The sequence below is a fragment of the Canis lupus genome, chromosome X, assembly GCF_048164855.1.
Source record: "Canis lupus baileyi chromosome X, mCanLup2.hap1, whole genome shotgun sequence".
NCBI classification, from domain to species: Eukaryota; Metazoa; Chordata; class Mammalia; order Carnivora; family Canidae; genus Canis; species Canis lupus.
In genome coordinates, this window is record NC_132876.1 from 19055496 (window position 1) to 19073608 (window position 18113).

Below are 18113 nucleotides of genomic sequence, written 5' to 3' on the forward strand. Positions count from 1 at the left end.
CTGAGTGGCTCAGCATTTGAGCCTTCGGCTCAGGACGTGATCCCGGAGTTTCAGGATCGAGTCCCTCATCAGGCTCCTGCATGGAGCATGCTTCTCCTCCCTCTGCCTATGTCTCTGCCTCTCTCTGTGTCTCTCATGAATAAATAAATAAAATCTTTAAAAAAAACCCTCTTTCTCATTAAGTTTCTCACTGGTGGGTAAACTGCCATGTGACTCTGTTCCAGAAAATTCTGTTTCCCTTCCTCTAAGAATCTCTGAAGGAAGCCACATTCTATCACTGACACTGATGCTGTGATTAGCTCTGATTTACTAATCCAAATGCACCCACCATGGCTTTGCTATGTCTTCCTTGTGGTGAGAATCGAGATTTCTGAAATGGTGCTGAGTGACAGGCCTCGCTTGGAGCTCAGGTTCCATCATGTCCAATTATTCGTCCTCTTAGGACCTTAGTTCATCATCTGGTACAGAAGGATAACACTAATGACTTGCCTATCTAATAGGGTCATGGTATGAGGTAATTGTATATTTAGAGCAGTGCCTGGCACATAGTAAGCCCTCAATCGATGTTATAGATTTTTTTTTTAATTTTTATTTATATATTTGAGAGAGAGAGAGAGAGAGTGAGCAAGAGAGAGCACAGGCGGGGAGAAGGAAGGAGAAGCAGATTTCCCTGCTGAGCAGGGAGCCCTACACAGGACAAGATCCCAGGACCCTGAGATCATGACCTGAGCCAAAGGCAACCACCCAACCAACTGAGCCACCCAGGTGCCCCGATGTTACAGATTATTTATCCTATCTTAACCTGGAGTGTCTTTTGAGGTGGTAGGGTCTGAATTACTAAATCTGTTTTGAGTTCAGGTGGAAAACCTACCCAGGCTATTCTGCTGATGAATGATAAAGCTACAGAATCATCAAAATTTAGCATTTTGGGTTCTAGTATCCCTTCTTTGAGGGAACTGATGGAGGAGAGAGAGCAGCTACAATAATTTCTCAGGGGCTACGTGGGAGCCAGGAGCAGGCTTCGTGAATGTCATACATCCAAAAGATAAGAGATTGCATGGAATGGTAGCATTTGTAGGTCACTTTTTCTGCCAGTGGAAATAGGGATAACTTCAACCATCTACCTCCGAGGTCTCAGGTGAAGATCAGACAAAATAATTTATGTATATTGATGTGCTTTGAAAACTGTCCCACTCTGGAGCAGACCACAAATTGTTCTTCTCTTTCTAAATGCCCCCAAGTTCACAATTCAAACAAAATGGAATTGAAGGGCCCTGCTGGATCAGAGAAAGCATAAATCACCATGTGCTGATTTACCAGGAAGGCTTTCTGCAGGAGGTGTAACTCCAAATGGCCCCTAAAGAGAGAGAAAGGAGATCCAGAGGCCACTGATGTGCCCAAATTGCTGCCACTGTCGTGTCCGCATCCACATCACCAGGTAAAGTACAAATCCACTTAGGGCACAATCATAGTCAAAGGGCTCCTGGAATCTTTCTGCTGACTTGCATGAATGCAAACCCTTATCCATAGAATAAAAGATGAAGTAAAATGCACCAGGAACCCCGGGTTCCAATGTTCACTCTTGTGGAGTATTTTCCTACATGGTAGGTCTACGTGGAATAAGTCCATACGAATCCCTGATTTACTGCCCTCTTAGTGACCAAATGTTTTGGGTTAACATTTATATCCCTCAGAGAGGAACATTTGGGCAGATTATTGAACACTTAAATGTAATAAAGTGCTTTACGTTTCTGAGAAATTGTAATTCAATCAATACCGCAAACGCACGGAAAAAAAGGAAAAAAAGTTCAAGGCAGAGAGATAAAAAGGCAGAGTCTCCATTCATTCTCCACACACTGTCTCGGCTCTCTCTCCAGAGGTAACTAATTCATTATTACTATTATTGCAGTTAAAAGGAAGAGCAGGAAGAAGGGGTGGGGGGAAGGAGATCAAGAGCAAAGATTTATGGAGTGGGAAGAGATCTCAGAGGTAATCTAGTAAGTGATTTGCTTAAATGTCATTCAGCTAGTTAGTGACAGAGCACAGACTGAACCTGAAATCCCCTGACCCTCCCTCTCCAGGTCTCTTCCAACACCACCACGTGGTTTGGGGAGAAGGAGCTCACAGGGCAGTCAGTGGAAAGGGTAAGGCCCAAAATCCCAGCCCCGTCTCCTTAGATTCCCACCCCCTCCCCCTCTTTGAGATGCAAAACCCTCTCTCTTAAACTTTGAACTGGCTTCCCTTAATCTTCTACCCCTTTCTATTCCAAACCACCAAAAGGAACTTCTCTGTGAGCTGTCTAAATCTTTACTGAGAGATTCCCCTAGAGTTGTCTTTATTTGCTAGGGGAACATGGCTTGAACTCTCAGTTAAATATTTTTCGAGTTTAAGAATCGCTCATGTTATCTAGCACCTAGCACACGGTTTTTGGTCGCTAGTAAACACTTAGGGTTGAAATGGAATTTACCAAGTGGAAAGAGGTGGCATATCTGATATCCCCCAATACAAATATTCAACCTAGCCACTAGACCAACAATGGAAGTGTCAACACATTCTGAAAAGGGGCTCGTAAAACTATAAAGTTGAAGTTGTCTTCCCCATCCCAGAGTTTACAATCCAGTTGGGCGGAGGGACAAAGCTCGATTATCCATCGTGGCCTCAGTGAAGATGTGATAATACCTCATCTCATTAGCATGTTAGCATATGCTATAAAATATGATAATTTTAAACTCAGATGAACGCTTTTTATTCTTTTTCTCTATAAAAGGCTGGGGTGGGGATCCAATTCATGACATTCCTATACAACAATGGGCACACTGTTTCCACATTGCTCATTCCAAAAGGCATTTCTGAAAGCTAGAGATAGATGCCTTTTAGAAAGTAGACCACATTTTCTGGCACAATACTTAATTTATTCTCCTTTGATGACATGCCTGGTGGAATGAAGGAAATGGGGGGGGGGGCGTTCCATAAAACCTGATGAGGCAGAATTATAACACAGATGGTATAACAGTTTATACAATATTAACAGCTCTTTTAATGTCAAGCTAGGACATATAAAGCCATCCGAGAGAGAACCAGCAGTGTTTCTCCTCTTCAGCTACATAGTTGAAGAAAAATCTAAGAAGCACACATCAGAAACAATTCAGTTTGCAGGTTAGGAATTTAAACACAAAAAGCTGCATTTGGATGTTCAAATGGTCGTTATCTGGTATCATGATTTGGGATCCCAGAGCAGAGGTGTGGGGGGGGATGTTGAGAAAGTCTGTACCCATTTCCCTGTGGGGCAGCCAGGTTCCCTGGAACATCTGAGTAAGAGGCTGGTAGTTTATGTGTCTTTTCAGCTGGTATCATTAGATTGTAGTTAGAACAGAAGATGACTAGATTGTTGCATTTTTTTGTAGCATCAGCCTCCCCAAACCCTCTTTCAGTGGCTTGCTCTGATGCTCCAGATCTTGGCAGTAAGAAGTCAGGATTTTGGGAAAGAGTCTGAAAAAATAGTCACAGGCCATCAGCGGCAAAGTGCAAAGAAGGAAGATCATTGGTGAGGTGCTCCCAAGTACCACCACATTGTGGTGGCTCTGCCACTTTTACATATTATCTCATTTTAATCTTGGCAACAGCTGTATGGGACAATCAAGCTTGAAAATAATCCAAGGACTACTTAAGTTTCTTTCAGAATTGACCAAAATAGTGGTTTCCTTTACTCTGGCAGGGTGAAGATCAGTGATCATCTCAGGCAAGTTATTGGGGCGGGGGGGGGGGGGGGGTGGTGGGGGGGAGGCCCAGTTTCCTCATCTGTAAAATGAAGCGATTGGGTTAGATGCCTACTAAGGACCTTGCCGACCTAAAATATCGGCTCCAACTATTCTTTAAGAACTACTGTGCTATGTCATTTCAAGCTTTAATGCTGTTACATACATAATGCTGTTCATCATAAACTTCGTGTCAAAAGGATGTAAGAATTTGACCAGGAGTCAGGCAAAATGAAAGGCAAATTGGAATTTGGGACTCCCCCACCACCACCCTCAGGACTTGTGCTAGTCTGTCAAATACTGGCATTAACTTCTGAGGCTGCAAATACATGATAGTATTAAAGCAAGCAGAAATAATTTTAGAATTAATTTGCTAAGAGCTTTAGATCTTAAATATTAAGATTTTTGTGTAAATTCGCAACTTTGTTACTAGAGTTTAATCAAGTATAGAGATTAGGTTAAGAATGGTGGGGTTTGTATTGTAAATGAAATAGTTGAAATTGCAAGAAACCAAGGAACTCTAGAGCAAAACAAGTGTAAATAGGACACTTTGTTGAGGAACCAAAATATAAAATGTATCCTCTTAACTTTTATACTTAAATTTCTGATGCAGAAGTAAAAATCAAGTAAATATATGACACCCTCCCCTCCACCCAGCAGATTTTAAAGATGTTATAAACTACTATTTAAAGAAGAGCCTTTTGAAGCTTAATGAAGAGGGGGTAATTAGTTGAGGGGGACTACGGCACATAAAAATTGGTCTTGCTTTTGTTAGGTGGTTAACCAAACGGATGGGGTCTATTTAATTTCTAGTTTGTTGGTTATCCTTAGACACTAGATTTTTGAAAATACTTTGGGTTGAGGAATAAATATAAGGCTATTATTACATCTAGTGACCAATAAAAGGTGGAACATCCAAATAGACAAATAATACGGTGTCGGAAGAATAGGTGTATTTCTGATAACTGAAAAGCCATGATTAAAATATGTGAAGGAAGAAAACAAATTTTATTTTGGATCCAATGAAAGAAAGCCTCAGATAATATCATCAGATCTAGGGGTTGTTGACATTTTCAAGGTGTGTGTGTCTTACCCTGAAGAAGCAGCTTACTACTGTTCATCAAGATCTAGTGGTTTCCATGCTTTTGTTTCAATGATCTTTAAAGCAAAATTGCTAATGAAATAAATATGAAAGGATTTACAGATTAGTCAAGTATTACATTCTAAAAATATATTTTAACCCTAGATATTCACTAGGATTATTTGTCTTGCTGTTTCTCCAAAATCAACAAGCAGACTCTATATTTAAAATGGCTTTGTTTATTAGTCTTCATATCCTCCAAGGAAACACTGAACTTTGGTCTACTTAATTAATTAGAAAAAACATAAAAAGCTTTAAATGTTGCTGTACAGTATTTTTTTGTAATACATACCAACATATCATGTTTGCTTCTTTAACCTTGAGTTCTGGAATACTTAAAACACATCCTATAATATTGTTATTTAGTTCAGCAAGTTTATCAATTTGATACCTAAACAGTTTCACAAATATGCAACCCACACTTGAATCATAACTTCCACATTTTCTCCTGGCTTTAATCTCTTAGCGCAGAAACCGTTTTGATTCTTAAAGATGTTTTAATAAGTAGCAGCTATAGAAAAGGGATCACTAACAGCAATAAAGGAGCCGTTTGTCTTAGTGATGTGACTCATTTTTTAAATGGAGGGAGTAAAGTTTCAAGTTAATTCATGAGGGCTTGCAGAAGTGTGGGATGATACGCACAGATCACCCTTTTTCTGAGAGAATAAAAATACACACGGAGCCCCAAAGAGGGTGATAAATGATATGATTAGAAAAAAATAAAACTCTGTCCTGCCACGTTTGATTTTTAAATCATGAGTCTTCCTGTTGACTTAGACACCCTTTCAAACCTTTCAAAAGTAAGCTAGATTACATTTGTTTTGAGAACAGAAAATCTCTCTTTCATTTTTAAAGTCGATGTGCTCCTTAGGCTGTATCTGTTGAAAGATTCCCTTTGACAGTGAGCGTCAGCCCTGTTATTTCGGTTGTTCCAAGCTTTCAGAGCAGTCCTTTCAGGCATCTGGATAATTCAACACATTTCACTGCGCCTTCCTCCTCAGCATGAAGAAGGCCAGACAATAGATCTACTTCCTTCAGCAATCACAAGTCAGGAGACAGTTAAAGGGAATCTCTCAGCTTAGCTGAGAACTACCAAGATGAGGATAAACGTTATCTTTGAGGAGGGGAGGGGAGAGAAAAAATACCACTGTGCTCTCTTTCCACATAGGTCGTCCTAGGATCTCACCAGGCATTAGTTCAGTCCCAGCGGAGAGGCTATTAAATGACTTCAATTTTTCTCACTTTCAGTGAATAGTTGTGATCCAGGGCTTTAACTGCTTAATCGCGACAATTTCAGACTGCACACTTACTAAGTGTAAAACGATTATATCATTGGATCGCCTTTAACACCGCGATTTGCTTGCTTTGGAAGCAAATGGTGTGGTGACACGTTTTTGGAGGTTGTGTTCCAGACCATGACTATTTTCATGTAGAAATGTAGAACGGAGCCAAGATGGACAAATTTAATCAGAAAAGTAATTGAAAAAAAGTGATGTGTGTAAAACGTTTTTGTTTTATAGCTTTTTCTTTGATTATAGTATTACAGTCTGCTAGCAATTTTATGGTTTGTAATACCAGAAGTTCCACTTCTAAGGTCACATAAACAGGAAAATCAAAGTGTTTCAAACAGAGTGTAAAAATACCTTTAACACTATTTAATCTTAATAGTGAATCACTTTAATGTCTACTGAGTCTATTCTCAAGGTAGGAGAATTAATTCGAGAAAAAATTTTCTACTGATGGATGGTAGGCTCTTTTTATATCTTTTCAACATTTGCATAAGTATTTTGTTTTAAAATATTTGACCTGTAAAACATACTTTGTTAGTGAGAGGAAACAGTTTTAGCATACTACTGAGAAGCAAAGATCCACAGAACAGTGTAATTTTAAAGCACTGCTTATTAACCAATGAGTTCCATGTTGTGTTAGTACCAACATACCTCATCTGATTTCTATAAATGTAATTTCATTCTATTGTAATTTAATTATTCTTGCCATTCAAAATAAGATTAACTCATTAATAAACCTAAGAAATGTTTGTAAATAATGAAACACTTATTCTCAAAAAAAAAAAATCAAAGTTAGCCAAGACAAGTTTAGAGAGGTAAAGGTTACTAATGAATGAGATTTAATAAAACGTGTATTTTAAACTTAGTCACTTTTCAGAAAGTCCATCCATCTCTTGCTGCCATTTGATCTTCGATCAAGTGAGATTGGGATAAATATATTTTTACTTTTTGCATTTTTTCAACCAAATTGTATTAATTGTGCATGTCCAATTAGTGAAATTTTCTGCTTCTTACCAAGGGGTACATCTTTTGAAATTGATACTTAATTCACATTGACACTATTTAGTTGAAGATGTATTGTTTATGTTATTTACATGATTTATGTTGGTACATGCTATTGAAAGGAAATCACATTCAGAAGTTCGTCGTTCACTCTAACTTTTCCCCTGTTTTGCTGACATGTTTTCATAAACAAATGAAGGTCTGGTAAATAAAAAGATTCACATTTCTTTTTTTTTTTACGTTTTTTAATCTTAATATTGTTGCCATTCAAAACAAGACATGCATTTTCAAAAATACGAAACATTTGTGTATACAGCAACATTTATTTTTGTTTTTCATAAAAGCAAAGTTAATGAAGACCAGTATGATCTGAATCTAATGAAATTACAGTCCCTGTCCTAGTATCCAATAGCAAAATAGCATTTGAAATATTTTCTCCCCGGACCTTTCCCCATTTTGTTCAGTGAGAGTTCTCATCTGCTGGCTTTGTTTTAGGCCTCATGGGCATAGTACACTCACACACTCACACAGACCTACACAAATGTTGCAGAACACATATTGCAGGAAGACACTGCATTCTTGATCCCAGGCAAAACTAGAGCATAAGAGGCCTTAGCTGCAAATGTAGTCCAAAAAAATTAAAGTAGTAAATACACATAGAACAAAAGCTCTATTCTAGTTGTGCAAGGAACATAATACTCTTAAATTACTTTCTGGTTTCCATGGGGACCTTTTTGTTCTAAGATACCAATCATTAGGTTTAACAGAGCCACTTAATATTATTTCTAAATCAAGTGAAACGATTTCTCAACTGGGTAAAATGTCAATTACTGGTAGTATTTTTAAAGGTGCTAAAATCCAAACTACTTGGGAATGCTGCTCTATGGGTACAATTAAATCTAGAGGTCAGTATAGAGGAGCCCCTCCTCCCCTCTTCAGGCAGATAAAAGCTCAAAGCATCTCTATTTTGGGGGGGGGACTACTTTACAGGATATCCGCTTTTAAAATTCATTCTAAACTCAAAATAGTGGCAAGAATTTTAAATTGCGATGAGAATTCTCAGGCTCACAAAAGATATGTTCTCCCTCCCTTGGGCCAGTTTTGGTACCTTTCTCAGACATTCTTATAGAACATCTGGGCTTCTGTGTAAGCATATGTTCTATATGATATATATAGATAAACACACACACACACACAGGCCAATCTGTTTGGGCGTAAATGATGTGCCTGGGGCTAGGAGATGTGGCTCCTTTATTTTGCAGAATGCCTAAGTATTGTTTGTCTCACAATACTGGGAGCGGAGCAGGAGCCTGGTGGGAGCCTGGAGCCTTAAGCCCTGGGCTGTGGTCTGGGGGAGGGGATGGGGTTGCGGGGTCACAAGCTCTTAGCTTTTAGCCTCAGCATGACCACAAGTTTTAAAGCATGAAGGGATCACGTGCTTTTCTTTGAGCTGTTAGTTATTCTGACTTTTTGGGTGTGTGTGTGTGTGTGAAATGCTTTGTTCTTTAGCTTTTTTTGATTGTCTAGGTATTTTGGCTGATGATTACTGGTTTTTTTTTTTTTTCAAAAGAAAAAAAGACAAAAATAAATTACTTCGTGTGTCGAAGTATCCTCATTTTTAAAATAACCAATATCTTGTACTTAATTTTACCTTGCGTTAGGCAGGTAGTGAGATGGAATAAATTATTTTCGCCAGTTGGGAACTTGATCCAGACATTCTATATGTTGCAAGCCTTTAAAAAAAGTTAAGAACAAGAAAATATCCTGGTAAAGCAATCTCAAAATACCTTATTCCGGGTATTGTTCTGGCTTTAAAGGGAAGGAGGGGTGGGGGGAGGAGGGGTAGGAGTTGGGGGGGCGAGTAGGAAGACTCTGGGAGGATGTCTTGTTTAATGAACTGTTTAAAACTTTTGGAAAATTTTAAGCTAGTGAAATCCCTCAATATGGTATTTCCATTTGAAAGCCTCTACTTAAATATTTCACTTTTGGGGAGCTACTTCTGCTTGTTCCCTTTTAATGGGATGATTTCATCTTTTCCAACTCCCTTCTGTCTCTCAAACCAAGACGCACAGAGTAGGGACGCCAAATTAAGACTTTTGATGATAATGAGATTTATCTGGGAACATTTTCCCAAATCGGGGTAATGGGTCTTTTTGTTCTGATGGTGAAGAGGATGAGGATATGTTTACTCATTGACCGGGAGCTCTGCCTGCAGCTGCAGGACACAATTAATTATGCTAATAGTTTGTGAGGAGCGGATGTAACTCCCCCACCCCCCGTTTTCTCGGGGGGGGGGGGGAGTTTGGCAAAAGGGGAAGGAGACGCCCTGGGGTCGGATCACATGATATTATCTTCGCGCCACTTTCGCAAAAACCCTTTTTTCCTCCAGGTTTTGCTCGAGCTCAAAGGTACTGTTCTTATCTTGCTTTAATAAAATGTTTCTTAAAGTCGGGCTTAAGCTCCCTTCCCTCCCCCTCTTCTGTCCACTGCCTAGTAGTTACCATTAAAGGTCGAAAGTCGCATTGCAGTCGGTGCCATCACACAGGAGGGGTCTGGTTGGATGGTAAACCTGGGGCTGCGTAGTTTCCAGAAAGTACCGGACGCGCCGGGGTGGGCGGCAAGGTCGGTCTGCGCGTTTTCTGTAAAGGGGAGAAAGCCCACCTGTAGCGGTGACTCCTGCTGGAGAACTGAGTGTGGCTTGCGTGGCATCCGCCGCGGAGTCCCCAGGGGCGCTGGCCGTTCAGGTTGCACCCCATCGTGGGCCAGGGGCGGGAGAGGCCAGGCTTTTGTGATCGGCTTGCCTGAGCTACTACTGTGCACCAGGTCGAGAGTCACATGGCGCCCTTGTCCTCTTCTGGGCTTTGGGGCTGCCACCACCTCCCGCGGTAACAGTCGTGGAGAGGGAAGGGTCCGGCTTCGATTGGCACCCCCGTCCGTCCTTACCCCCGCGGGCCTTCCAGCACTCTCCACCCCGGGCCCCTCCGGCTCGCCGCAGCAACTTGCTCCCGCGCCACCCCCTCCCCGCCCCCCGAACTCCCTCCGGCGCCCGCGTCCGCTTGGGTAGTGGAGTAGGTACAGTCTGACGAGCGCATTTTGCCCGGTGTTCAGTCTGGTATGCACCATTCCATCTTTATTGTGCTTCTGAAACTGAGACATCGTCTTACTTTTCAGAGTGTACTTGGGCTTTGGCCTTTAAGCAGTCCGCCCTCAATTGGTTCTCATTAGCCGCAGAATGAGAAGAGAAAGCAAGATAATTGCACCGTATCTTCCTTGCATTTGTGCGTGTACTCGGTGGCAGCTACCGTTAGCGATGCCTGCCAAGAAGCCCTGATTTAGTGGCTGAGGCGGGGCGGGGGGGGGGGGGCGCCGGGCAAAGGCGAAATCCTCCGAACAGTAGCACAAGGTGCCAGAGGTTAAAACTTTCACATGTGCAGAGGGTGGAAATGCTGCGTCTGTGTTTCTTTCCTCTCTGGGCCTTCGGAACACTTTCAGTCTAGCGGCGGGGCGGCGCGCATGCGCGCGCCGGATGGGGGACACCCCGGTCCCACGGCTCCGTGGGCCTCGTCTGTCTCCGGTGGGGGGATGGGACGAGCGCCGGCGGAGCGGACGGGGTGGCGGCGAGCGCGCGGCCCTGGACTCCGCGCCGGCGGTACCGGCTCCCGCCCGGCCCGCGGCCCAGGCGCGCCTTTAAATAAAGCCTGCAGCTCGGGGCAGCGGGGAAGATGCCGGCTGCGCCCGGCCCGTGGGTAAGTGCGCCTCGGTGGGGTTTGCGCTGTGGCGGGGTGGGGGTTCCGTTTCCTAATTCCTGTGCGGCCGGGTGGGCGGGGGCGGGCTTTTTTCCCTGGGCTATTAAAGGCGGAGGGGCGGGCTTTTCCCAGGGATATAGCTTCGGACTGAGGGCCGAGGGCACCGAGCGCTCCTCAAGTGGTGGCCGCGGGGCCGATCGCCCGCGCCGTCGGGTCGGGGGCGCTCGGCTGACGCGTGCGCCCGCCGCCCCCAGGAGTCTCCGGGACGCGTCCCCTCGCTTCGCTTCCTCGCCGGGCTGGGCGGGCAGGCAGCGCTCGCCCCCGGCCGCCGGTCCCCGGAGCGCTCGGGCTGTGTGTCGCGCGGGCGCCGGGAGCGGGCTGGCCGGCGCGGGGTCGCCGCGCGCGTGCCACCTGCGAGGGCCGGGCGCTGGCAGAAGCGGGGACCTTCGTGGGGGCAGCCGGGAGCGGGGTGACTTGACTGCCGGGTGGGAGGGGACGGGGTTGGGGGGGGGACGGAGCGGGCGGGACTTGCGAGCTGATACGCAGAGTGCAGTTTGGGGGAGTAGCGGGGAGCGCGCGGAAAGCGGGGCCCCCTTTCTCCTCCATCGCTGACTTTTAGGCTCCGGGAGGATTGGGGGGGCACGGGCCGAGGGGGGTGCACGTGGAGGGGAGAAAAGGACTCCCCTCCCCCTTGGCTTCTCTCCCACCAACCCGGGAATGGAGGGGGAGGGAGGCGTGGGCTTGGCGCGTTTTTGGTGCTTTGAATGGAGAACTCCGTTTCCCATGATGCTTTGTTTCTTTCTCTTTAATCTCGGCGGCGGCGGCTGCAGCACGAGGACGGGAGCGCGTGGTGCGAGCAGCTGGAGCACACCCCGGGCGCGGGCGCCCCGGGCCTTCAACCCGGCACTAGGTGAGCGTGTGCGACACGCGGAAGGGGCCTGGGGGTCCGCAGAGGCGCGCGTGGACGGCGTGGGGGGCTTTGCCTTCTCTTTTGCATTCGAAGACCTTACAGTGGCCGCCCGGCGTGCGCGATGTGTACCAGATGACCGGCGAACTCCGGAGAGGTGGTAAGTGTGCCGGGCGCGCCCTCCGACCCTGCTGGGGCGCAGTTTTGCCGAGTGGAGTCGGCAAATACTCTGCGCTAAGAGTCCGGTTGGGAGTATGGTTTTTGTTGTTTTTTTGTTTTGTTTTGTTTTGTTTTAAGCAGAGACTAAATAACTTTGTGGGACTAGAAACTCGATTTAAAGAAGAAAAAGGGTACTCCTGGTTCTTTTTTTTTTTCCTCTATTAACTTGAATCTTCCTCCCCCATAGAAAATTTGAGTTTACATTTAAGTGTAATGATGATGAATCAGTCGAATTTTAATTTAAAGATGGGATTAGTGGCATATGGGGTACCATGACGGCAACCCGACATGTAAAACTCCCTCATTTGGTAAACCTACTACAGATTTTGGACTCTGATTTTTGCCTCTTTTGACAAAACTTAACCCATCGTGGAAGAGGTAGGGAAACCTTCTGAGCCCTTTTCAAATGGGGGCTCACTTCCTTCCTGCATGTTCTTAGGTAAAATAAGCACTTGGAAATGGGAGAAGGTTTTACTTATGGACGATAATGACATGAAGGAAAGGAGAGCTAATCTGCTTTCTTTGGGTTTAATGGAGAAAATGGGTCCATAAATGTTTAAACAGAACAAGAGCCCTTTGAAATAGATCAAAATGTGACATCTCTGGGCCATCTGTGCATTATTTGAAGGGCGCGGGAGGCTAAGTTTCTTAAACCAGCTCTAAAATTTCTCATTTTCTATTAATGGGGTGGGGGCGGGGACTATGCATTTAATCTAACAGTCACGTTTTGTATAGAGGCTCCACCTCAAGAAGCACGTACCCTGATTCGTGCATGCATCCTGCTCTGGACACGCCTCTTCTAAAATCAGGATGCAGATGATGAGCCTGCAGACGCACTGGGATGCAGATCTCAAGTTTTCTGAAGTCCCCAATCGGCTTATACTTCAGAATCCGGCTTTTGCACCCGCCAGTGTTATTTGCGTGCAATGCTGTGTAAATAATTCAGATGATGACTATTTCTCCGGCTTTGGCTGCAGCTCCAAAACCAAAGGCCAGCTTGTTTCAGGAATATTAACTAGTAGTTTACTTGTGCGGTGCCTAACAGCTTTTGTTTTTGTTGTCTGTGTCCGTGTGTGTTTTTTAACCAGGCGAATTCGAATGGATCTGGGAGGATGGAGAAGAGGGGCTCATGGAAGAGCCTCATGCTCCAAGAGTGGGCCTTGGCCGTGTAAAAGTGCTTACAGTGCAGGTAGCATTCTGCGATCTACTGCAATGCAAGCACTTCTTACATTACTGGGGCGATGGGATCGGACGCCAAGAACCAGATTCTGTGCGTCGCTGTGCTGCCGATGGCTGTGGCGCTCCTTCCTACCCTCCTCATCACGTGTGACCTGTGTTAAGGTGCATCTAGTGCAGTTAGTGAAGCCGCTTAGAACCTACTGCCCTAAATGCCCCTTCCGGCACAGGCTGCCTCGTGCTCATCATTAAACAGTTCTCCTCGAGGAATCTCTGGAATGGGACGAAGTCGAAGGTCTGTGTTTGGGTGGTTTCATCATTCGATGGGAGCAGGCGGGGGTGGGGGGGCAGGTTGCACGGCAGGGGGGCATCGCGGGCCGCGTGTACGGAAGAGAAGATGGGGTCTGAGGGGTACCAAAGTGCTCACAGTGCAGGTAGTCTGGGCTTTTCTCTACTGTAGTGTGGGCACTTCCGGTAACCCTCGGACAGCGAGTCTTAGCACGCCGGAGAGAATGTTGGTGAAATACCCTGCCGCTTCCGGTTAGTTTTGCAGGTTTGCATTTCAGCGTACTTGTGCATATAGGGCTGTGCAAATCCATGCAAAACTGACCGTGATCATGTGTGTGCCGTCGGTGGCTCTGACTCAAGGCGTGCCTCTTCAGCCTTCATGCCCATTCATCCGCGGGTGGGGATTTGTGGCATTACTTGTGTTCCATATAAAGTATTGCACTTGTCCCGGCCTGTGGAAGAAAGGAGGATTTTATCGTCTTCTTTTTCTTCTTTGAAACTGCAGAGGTTGCAAGTTTTGATACTTTGGTAATTGCAACATGACCTGTTTTGCTGTTGTCGGGTGGATCACGATGCAATTTTGATGAGTATAATAGGAGAAAAATTGCACGGTATCCATCTGTAAACCGCAGGACCTTCATTGACGACTGTCTGTGTCAGGGTGAAAGTAAGATGGTAAAATCCTTTCTCTAGTTCCTGCTGTTAATGAGTATTTTGGAATGTATCTAGATTTAAAAAAAACCTTATTAAGATTTTTGAATAAAATATTTGAAATTATGAAGTGTGTTTTGGCACTCTGGTAAATGATCTGATTGTTAATGAATGTAATTGGACCTCAAGTTTGCAAAATAAATGAAATTTTAAAATCTGAAAAATTGATTCTTTTTCTTTTTTAAGATTAACAATGCTAGAGAATTTTTAAAAAGATGTGGTGGTGGTGGCGGTGGCAGTGGCAGTGGCAGTGGCAGTGGTGGTCCTTAAAAGAAAGGTTAGGCATACTTGCTTATCAAGTTGCAACTACAAAAAGCAGCAAGACACCTAATTTTGGGAATTGACCAGGCTAACATATTTTGGACAACATGTGCCCATTTTAAGTACATGTGCTTATCCATATGAAGGGGTTCAAAGTTGTAAACAAGTGTGACACCCGTGCTTCCGGAACTGGGCATGCTTGGGATCCAATATGGGAGAAGAGTACTTGTCAAACACGCTTTGGGATTCTGATGAAAGCTTTGGGTGGAGCGGCCACTGGATGGAGAGATGCAGCCTTTACTTCAGAGGCTAGTATGTGTTGGACACCTGGATGTGGGCCTATTGTTAGGTTTGGGTTTCAGGGGGCTCTATAGGGTCGCCCACCTTGAGCAGAAATTATTACGCCCTGCTAGTTAGCTGTTTGAGACCTCACAAGGTAGACAAAGTGAGTATTGATTAATAACAAAGTGTTAAATGTAGTCAGCCAGTTGCCACATAGATGAGGCCATTTGAATCCTCCAGTGGTTCTTAAACCCTAGCACTTGTTAAAACCTAGGTGGCCACTCCTTCAGAGGTTGGGGTGGGGCCTAGGGATTTGCATTTGTAACCTAGGTTACAAATGAGGCTGCTGCTGCTGGCCAGGAGACCATACTTGGAGAACCACTGCTTAAAAAGAATCTGAAGATGTCAGCTTCTAGGACAAATATAGTTAGCAAAGGAAGTTACCTATTTTTAATTTTACATTTAATCTTTAGCTTACCCCAGAAAGATGTTGGCAAACTCAAGAGGGTCTCTGTGTGTGTCATTCTTCTTTCCTGTTGACATGAAACTTTGGAATTTTCAGAGCCCTTTAATTTTCCCTTATGCCATGGGTTCAATTTAATCAGTAGAAGGGGCTCTTACTGAATTGTGCTTTACCCTTGAGCTAGTTGCCTAGGTCTTCCGTTTCCTCATTAGGGGAAACAGCAGAACACTGGTCTACCTCAAGGATGGGTGGGTTAAGTGCGTTCTCTGGAGGTAGTGGTTGGGGGGGATGGATTTTAATTCGCGATGAAGTGAAATCTTAATGAAAAGAGACTTTTGGTAGTAAAGTCTGTCTTCCAGTGTTAAGTATGTGTGTGTGATTTTTTAAAAGTGACTAATGCTTGAGGCAATTATACAAGCATAAAGAACTCTACAGATATTTCCTGTGCTGTCTAATGCTTACTACTTTGTTGGTGCCTAATCATAGTGAAGTTTGATGTGGCAGCAAAGCAAAGGTCTCCCTCCCCTCTAATAAAGTAGCTCAGTAAAAGAGGGGATTAAAGCTTATTTGTTATAATCCTTAACACCACCAAACCTCCGCTTTAATAATACAAGTTTATTGTCTCTAGTGGTTCACTGGTGCTTTACCAATGGTGGCTAGTATGCAGACAGTTATTGGAATTTCCACTTTTAATGGGCATGTGTGGAGGAGCCGTGTTCCTTAGGGGTAGGCCACTCTGCCTGTTAGAGTCCCCATTCATCCAACTGCAATCAGGGTTGAGCTGGATGATCCTAGGGCCTCCTCTGGCCTCAAAAATTCTGATCTGTCCTTGTTAAAGTTACAAGTCTCAAATGATCCTAAAAGTGCTTTGCACCTAATTCATTTGTTTAGAGATTTTGGGGAAAGGGGTATTTGAAATAATTAGTTATGGGCAAAATTAGTAATGTATACATAGAACACGTAAGGTTTACTCATTTCTAAAGAATTGCAGTAAGTTCAGTGGAAGTGTTACCAGGTATATGTTGTGTCTCAGCTGAATTTAGAGTGTAGTTTAATATCTTCTGGGTTTTCAAGGTCATCAGCGTGGGCATTAATTCTCCCTAGATGGAAGAGTCAGTGTGGCACAGGCTTAGCTCAAACATGTGTTGACTTGGAAGTTGCTCTTTTGACAGTCCCCACTTACTTCAGCTTGGAAATGAGGGACAAATAGCAAAATGGGTAAAGCTAAAATTTTACCCGAGAGAGTCCAGCTTTCTTCAGAAACTGCGGACACTGAAGCCCAGGAAGAAGTGACTTGCTAGAGGTTTTGATAAATAATCAGGGACCGATATGATGAGTGCCATGCTGGAAGTGTGAAGGCAGGGAGCAAGACACAGGACTCTGGTTGGGATGGGGAGTATGGCTGGGTCAGGAAGTGCTTCCCTAGGGAGGGAGGCTGTGGGGGCTCAAGGCAGGCAAGAAGGCCTTCAAAGGGTCTAAAGGAGGGTCCTTATCAGGAGGAGAGGAGAGTTTATGCAAAAAGCAAAGGAAAGAAGAGGTCAGATCAAGGCTCCTCCAAAGAACTGCACTTGGTTCAAAATGTCTGCTGTGTGTGAGAGGATAGGGAGGTTAGGACCAGATCTTGGAGCTTCGTTCTGTATAGAAAGGGAAGTCACTTAAGAGTTCTAAGCCAGGAAATAACAAACGTTGGAGAGGATGTGGAGAAAGGGGAACCCTCTTGCACTGTTGGTGGGAATGTGAACTCGCACAGCCACTCTGGAAAAATGTGTGGAGGTTCCTCAAAGAGTTAAAAATAGATCTGCCCTACGACCCAGCAATTGCACTGCTGGGGATTTACCCCAAAGATACAGATGCAGTGAAACGCCGCGACACCTGCACCCCGATGTTTATAGCAGCAATGTCCACAGTAGCCAAACTGTGGAAGGAGCCTCGGTGTCCATCGAAAGATGAAAGGATAAAGAAGATGTGGTCTATGTATACAATGGAATATTACTCAGCCATTAGAAACGATGAATACCCACCATTGGCTTCGACGTGGATGGAATTGAAGGTATTATGCTGAGTGAAGTAAGTCAGTCGAAGGACAATCATATGGTTTCACTCATACAGGGAATATAAAAAATAGTGAAAGGGATTATAGGAGAGAGAAAATGAGTGGGAAAAATTAGAGAGGGTGACAGAACATGAGAGACTCCTAACTCTGGGAAACAAACAAGGGGTAGTGGAAGGGGAGGTGGACGGGGGGTTGGGGTGACTGGGTGACAGGCACTGGGGGGCACTTGATGGGATGAGCACTAGGTATTACGCTATATGTTGGCAAATCAAACTCCAATAAAAATAAACAAAAAATTTTGAATTTGAACACATAAAAATCTCACAACAAAAATCATCTTAAGGGGCACCTGGGTGGTGCAGTTAGTTGAGTGTCCAACCCTTGGTTTCAGTTCAGGTGGTGATCTCAGGGTTGTGAGATTAAGCCTGGTGTTGGGCTTCATGCTCTGCGTGGAGTCCGCTTAAGATTCTCTCTCCCTCTGCTTCTGCGCTTCCTGCTTGTGCTCTCTCTCTCTCTCAAATAAATAAATCCTTTTTTAAAACAAAAATTTATTCATGAAAGACACACAGAAAGAGGCAGAGACACAGAGAGAAAAGCAGGCCCCTCTCAGGGATCCCAATACGGGACTCGATCCCTGGGCCTGGGATCACATGCTGAGCCGAAGGCAGACGCCTAACCACAGAGCCAGCCACCCAGGAGCCCCTCAAATACGTAAATAAAAAAAAATCTTAAAAGGCAAAAGACAAACTCAGAAATCATAGTGTTTAGTATATAGAAATAGTAAACTTCCTCCTCCCTCCCCCCTTCCAGGAATGTTTAC

At 44.4% G+C, this 18113-nt stretch overlaps 1 protein-coding gene across 1 annotated transcript; it reads right to left on the reverse strand.

The window, feature by feature from the left end:
- Positions 1–6988: 6988 nt before the first annotated feature.
- On the reverse strand, positions 6989–10508 carry LOC140627676 (uncharacterized). The gene is made up of 2 exons (XM_072816156.1): positions 9689–10508; positions 6989–8920 (listed from the first exon to the last, which is right to left on the reverse strand). Exons 1-2 carry the CDS (start codon positions 10341–10343, stop codon positions 8871–8873), a joined length of 705 nt encoding a protein of 234 aa, XP_072672257.1. The 5' UTR covers positions 10344–10508; the 3' UTR covers positions 6989–8870.
- Between the last annotated feature and the right edge of the window lie 7605 nt (positions 10509–18113).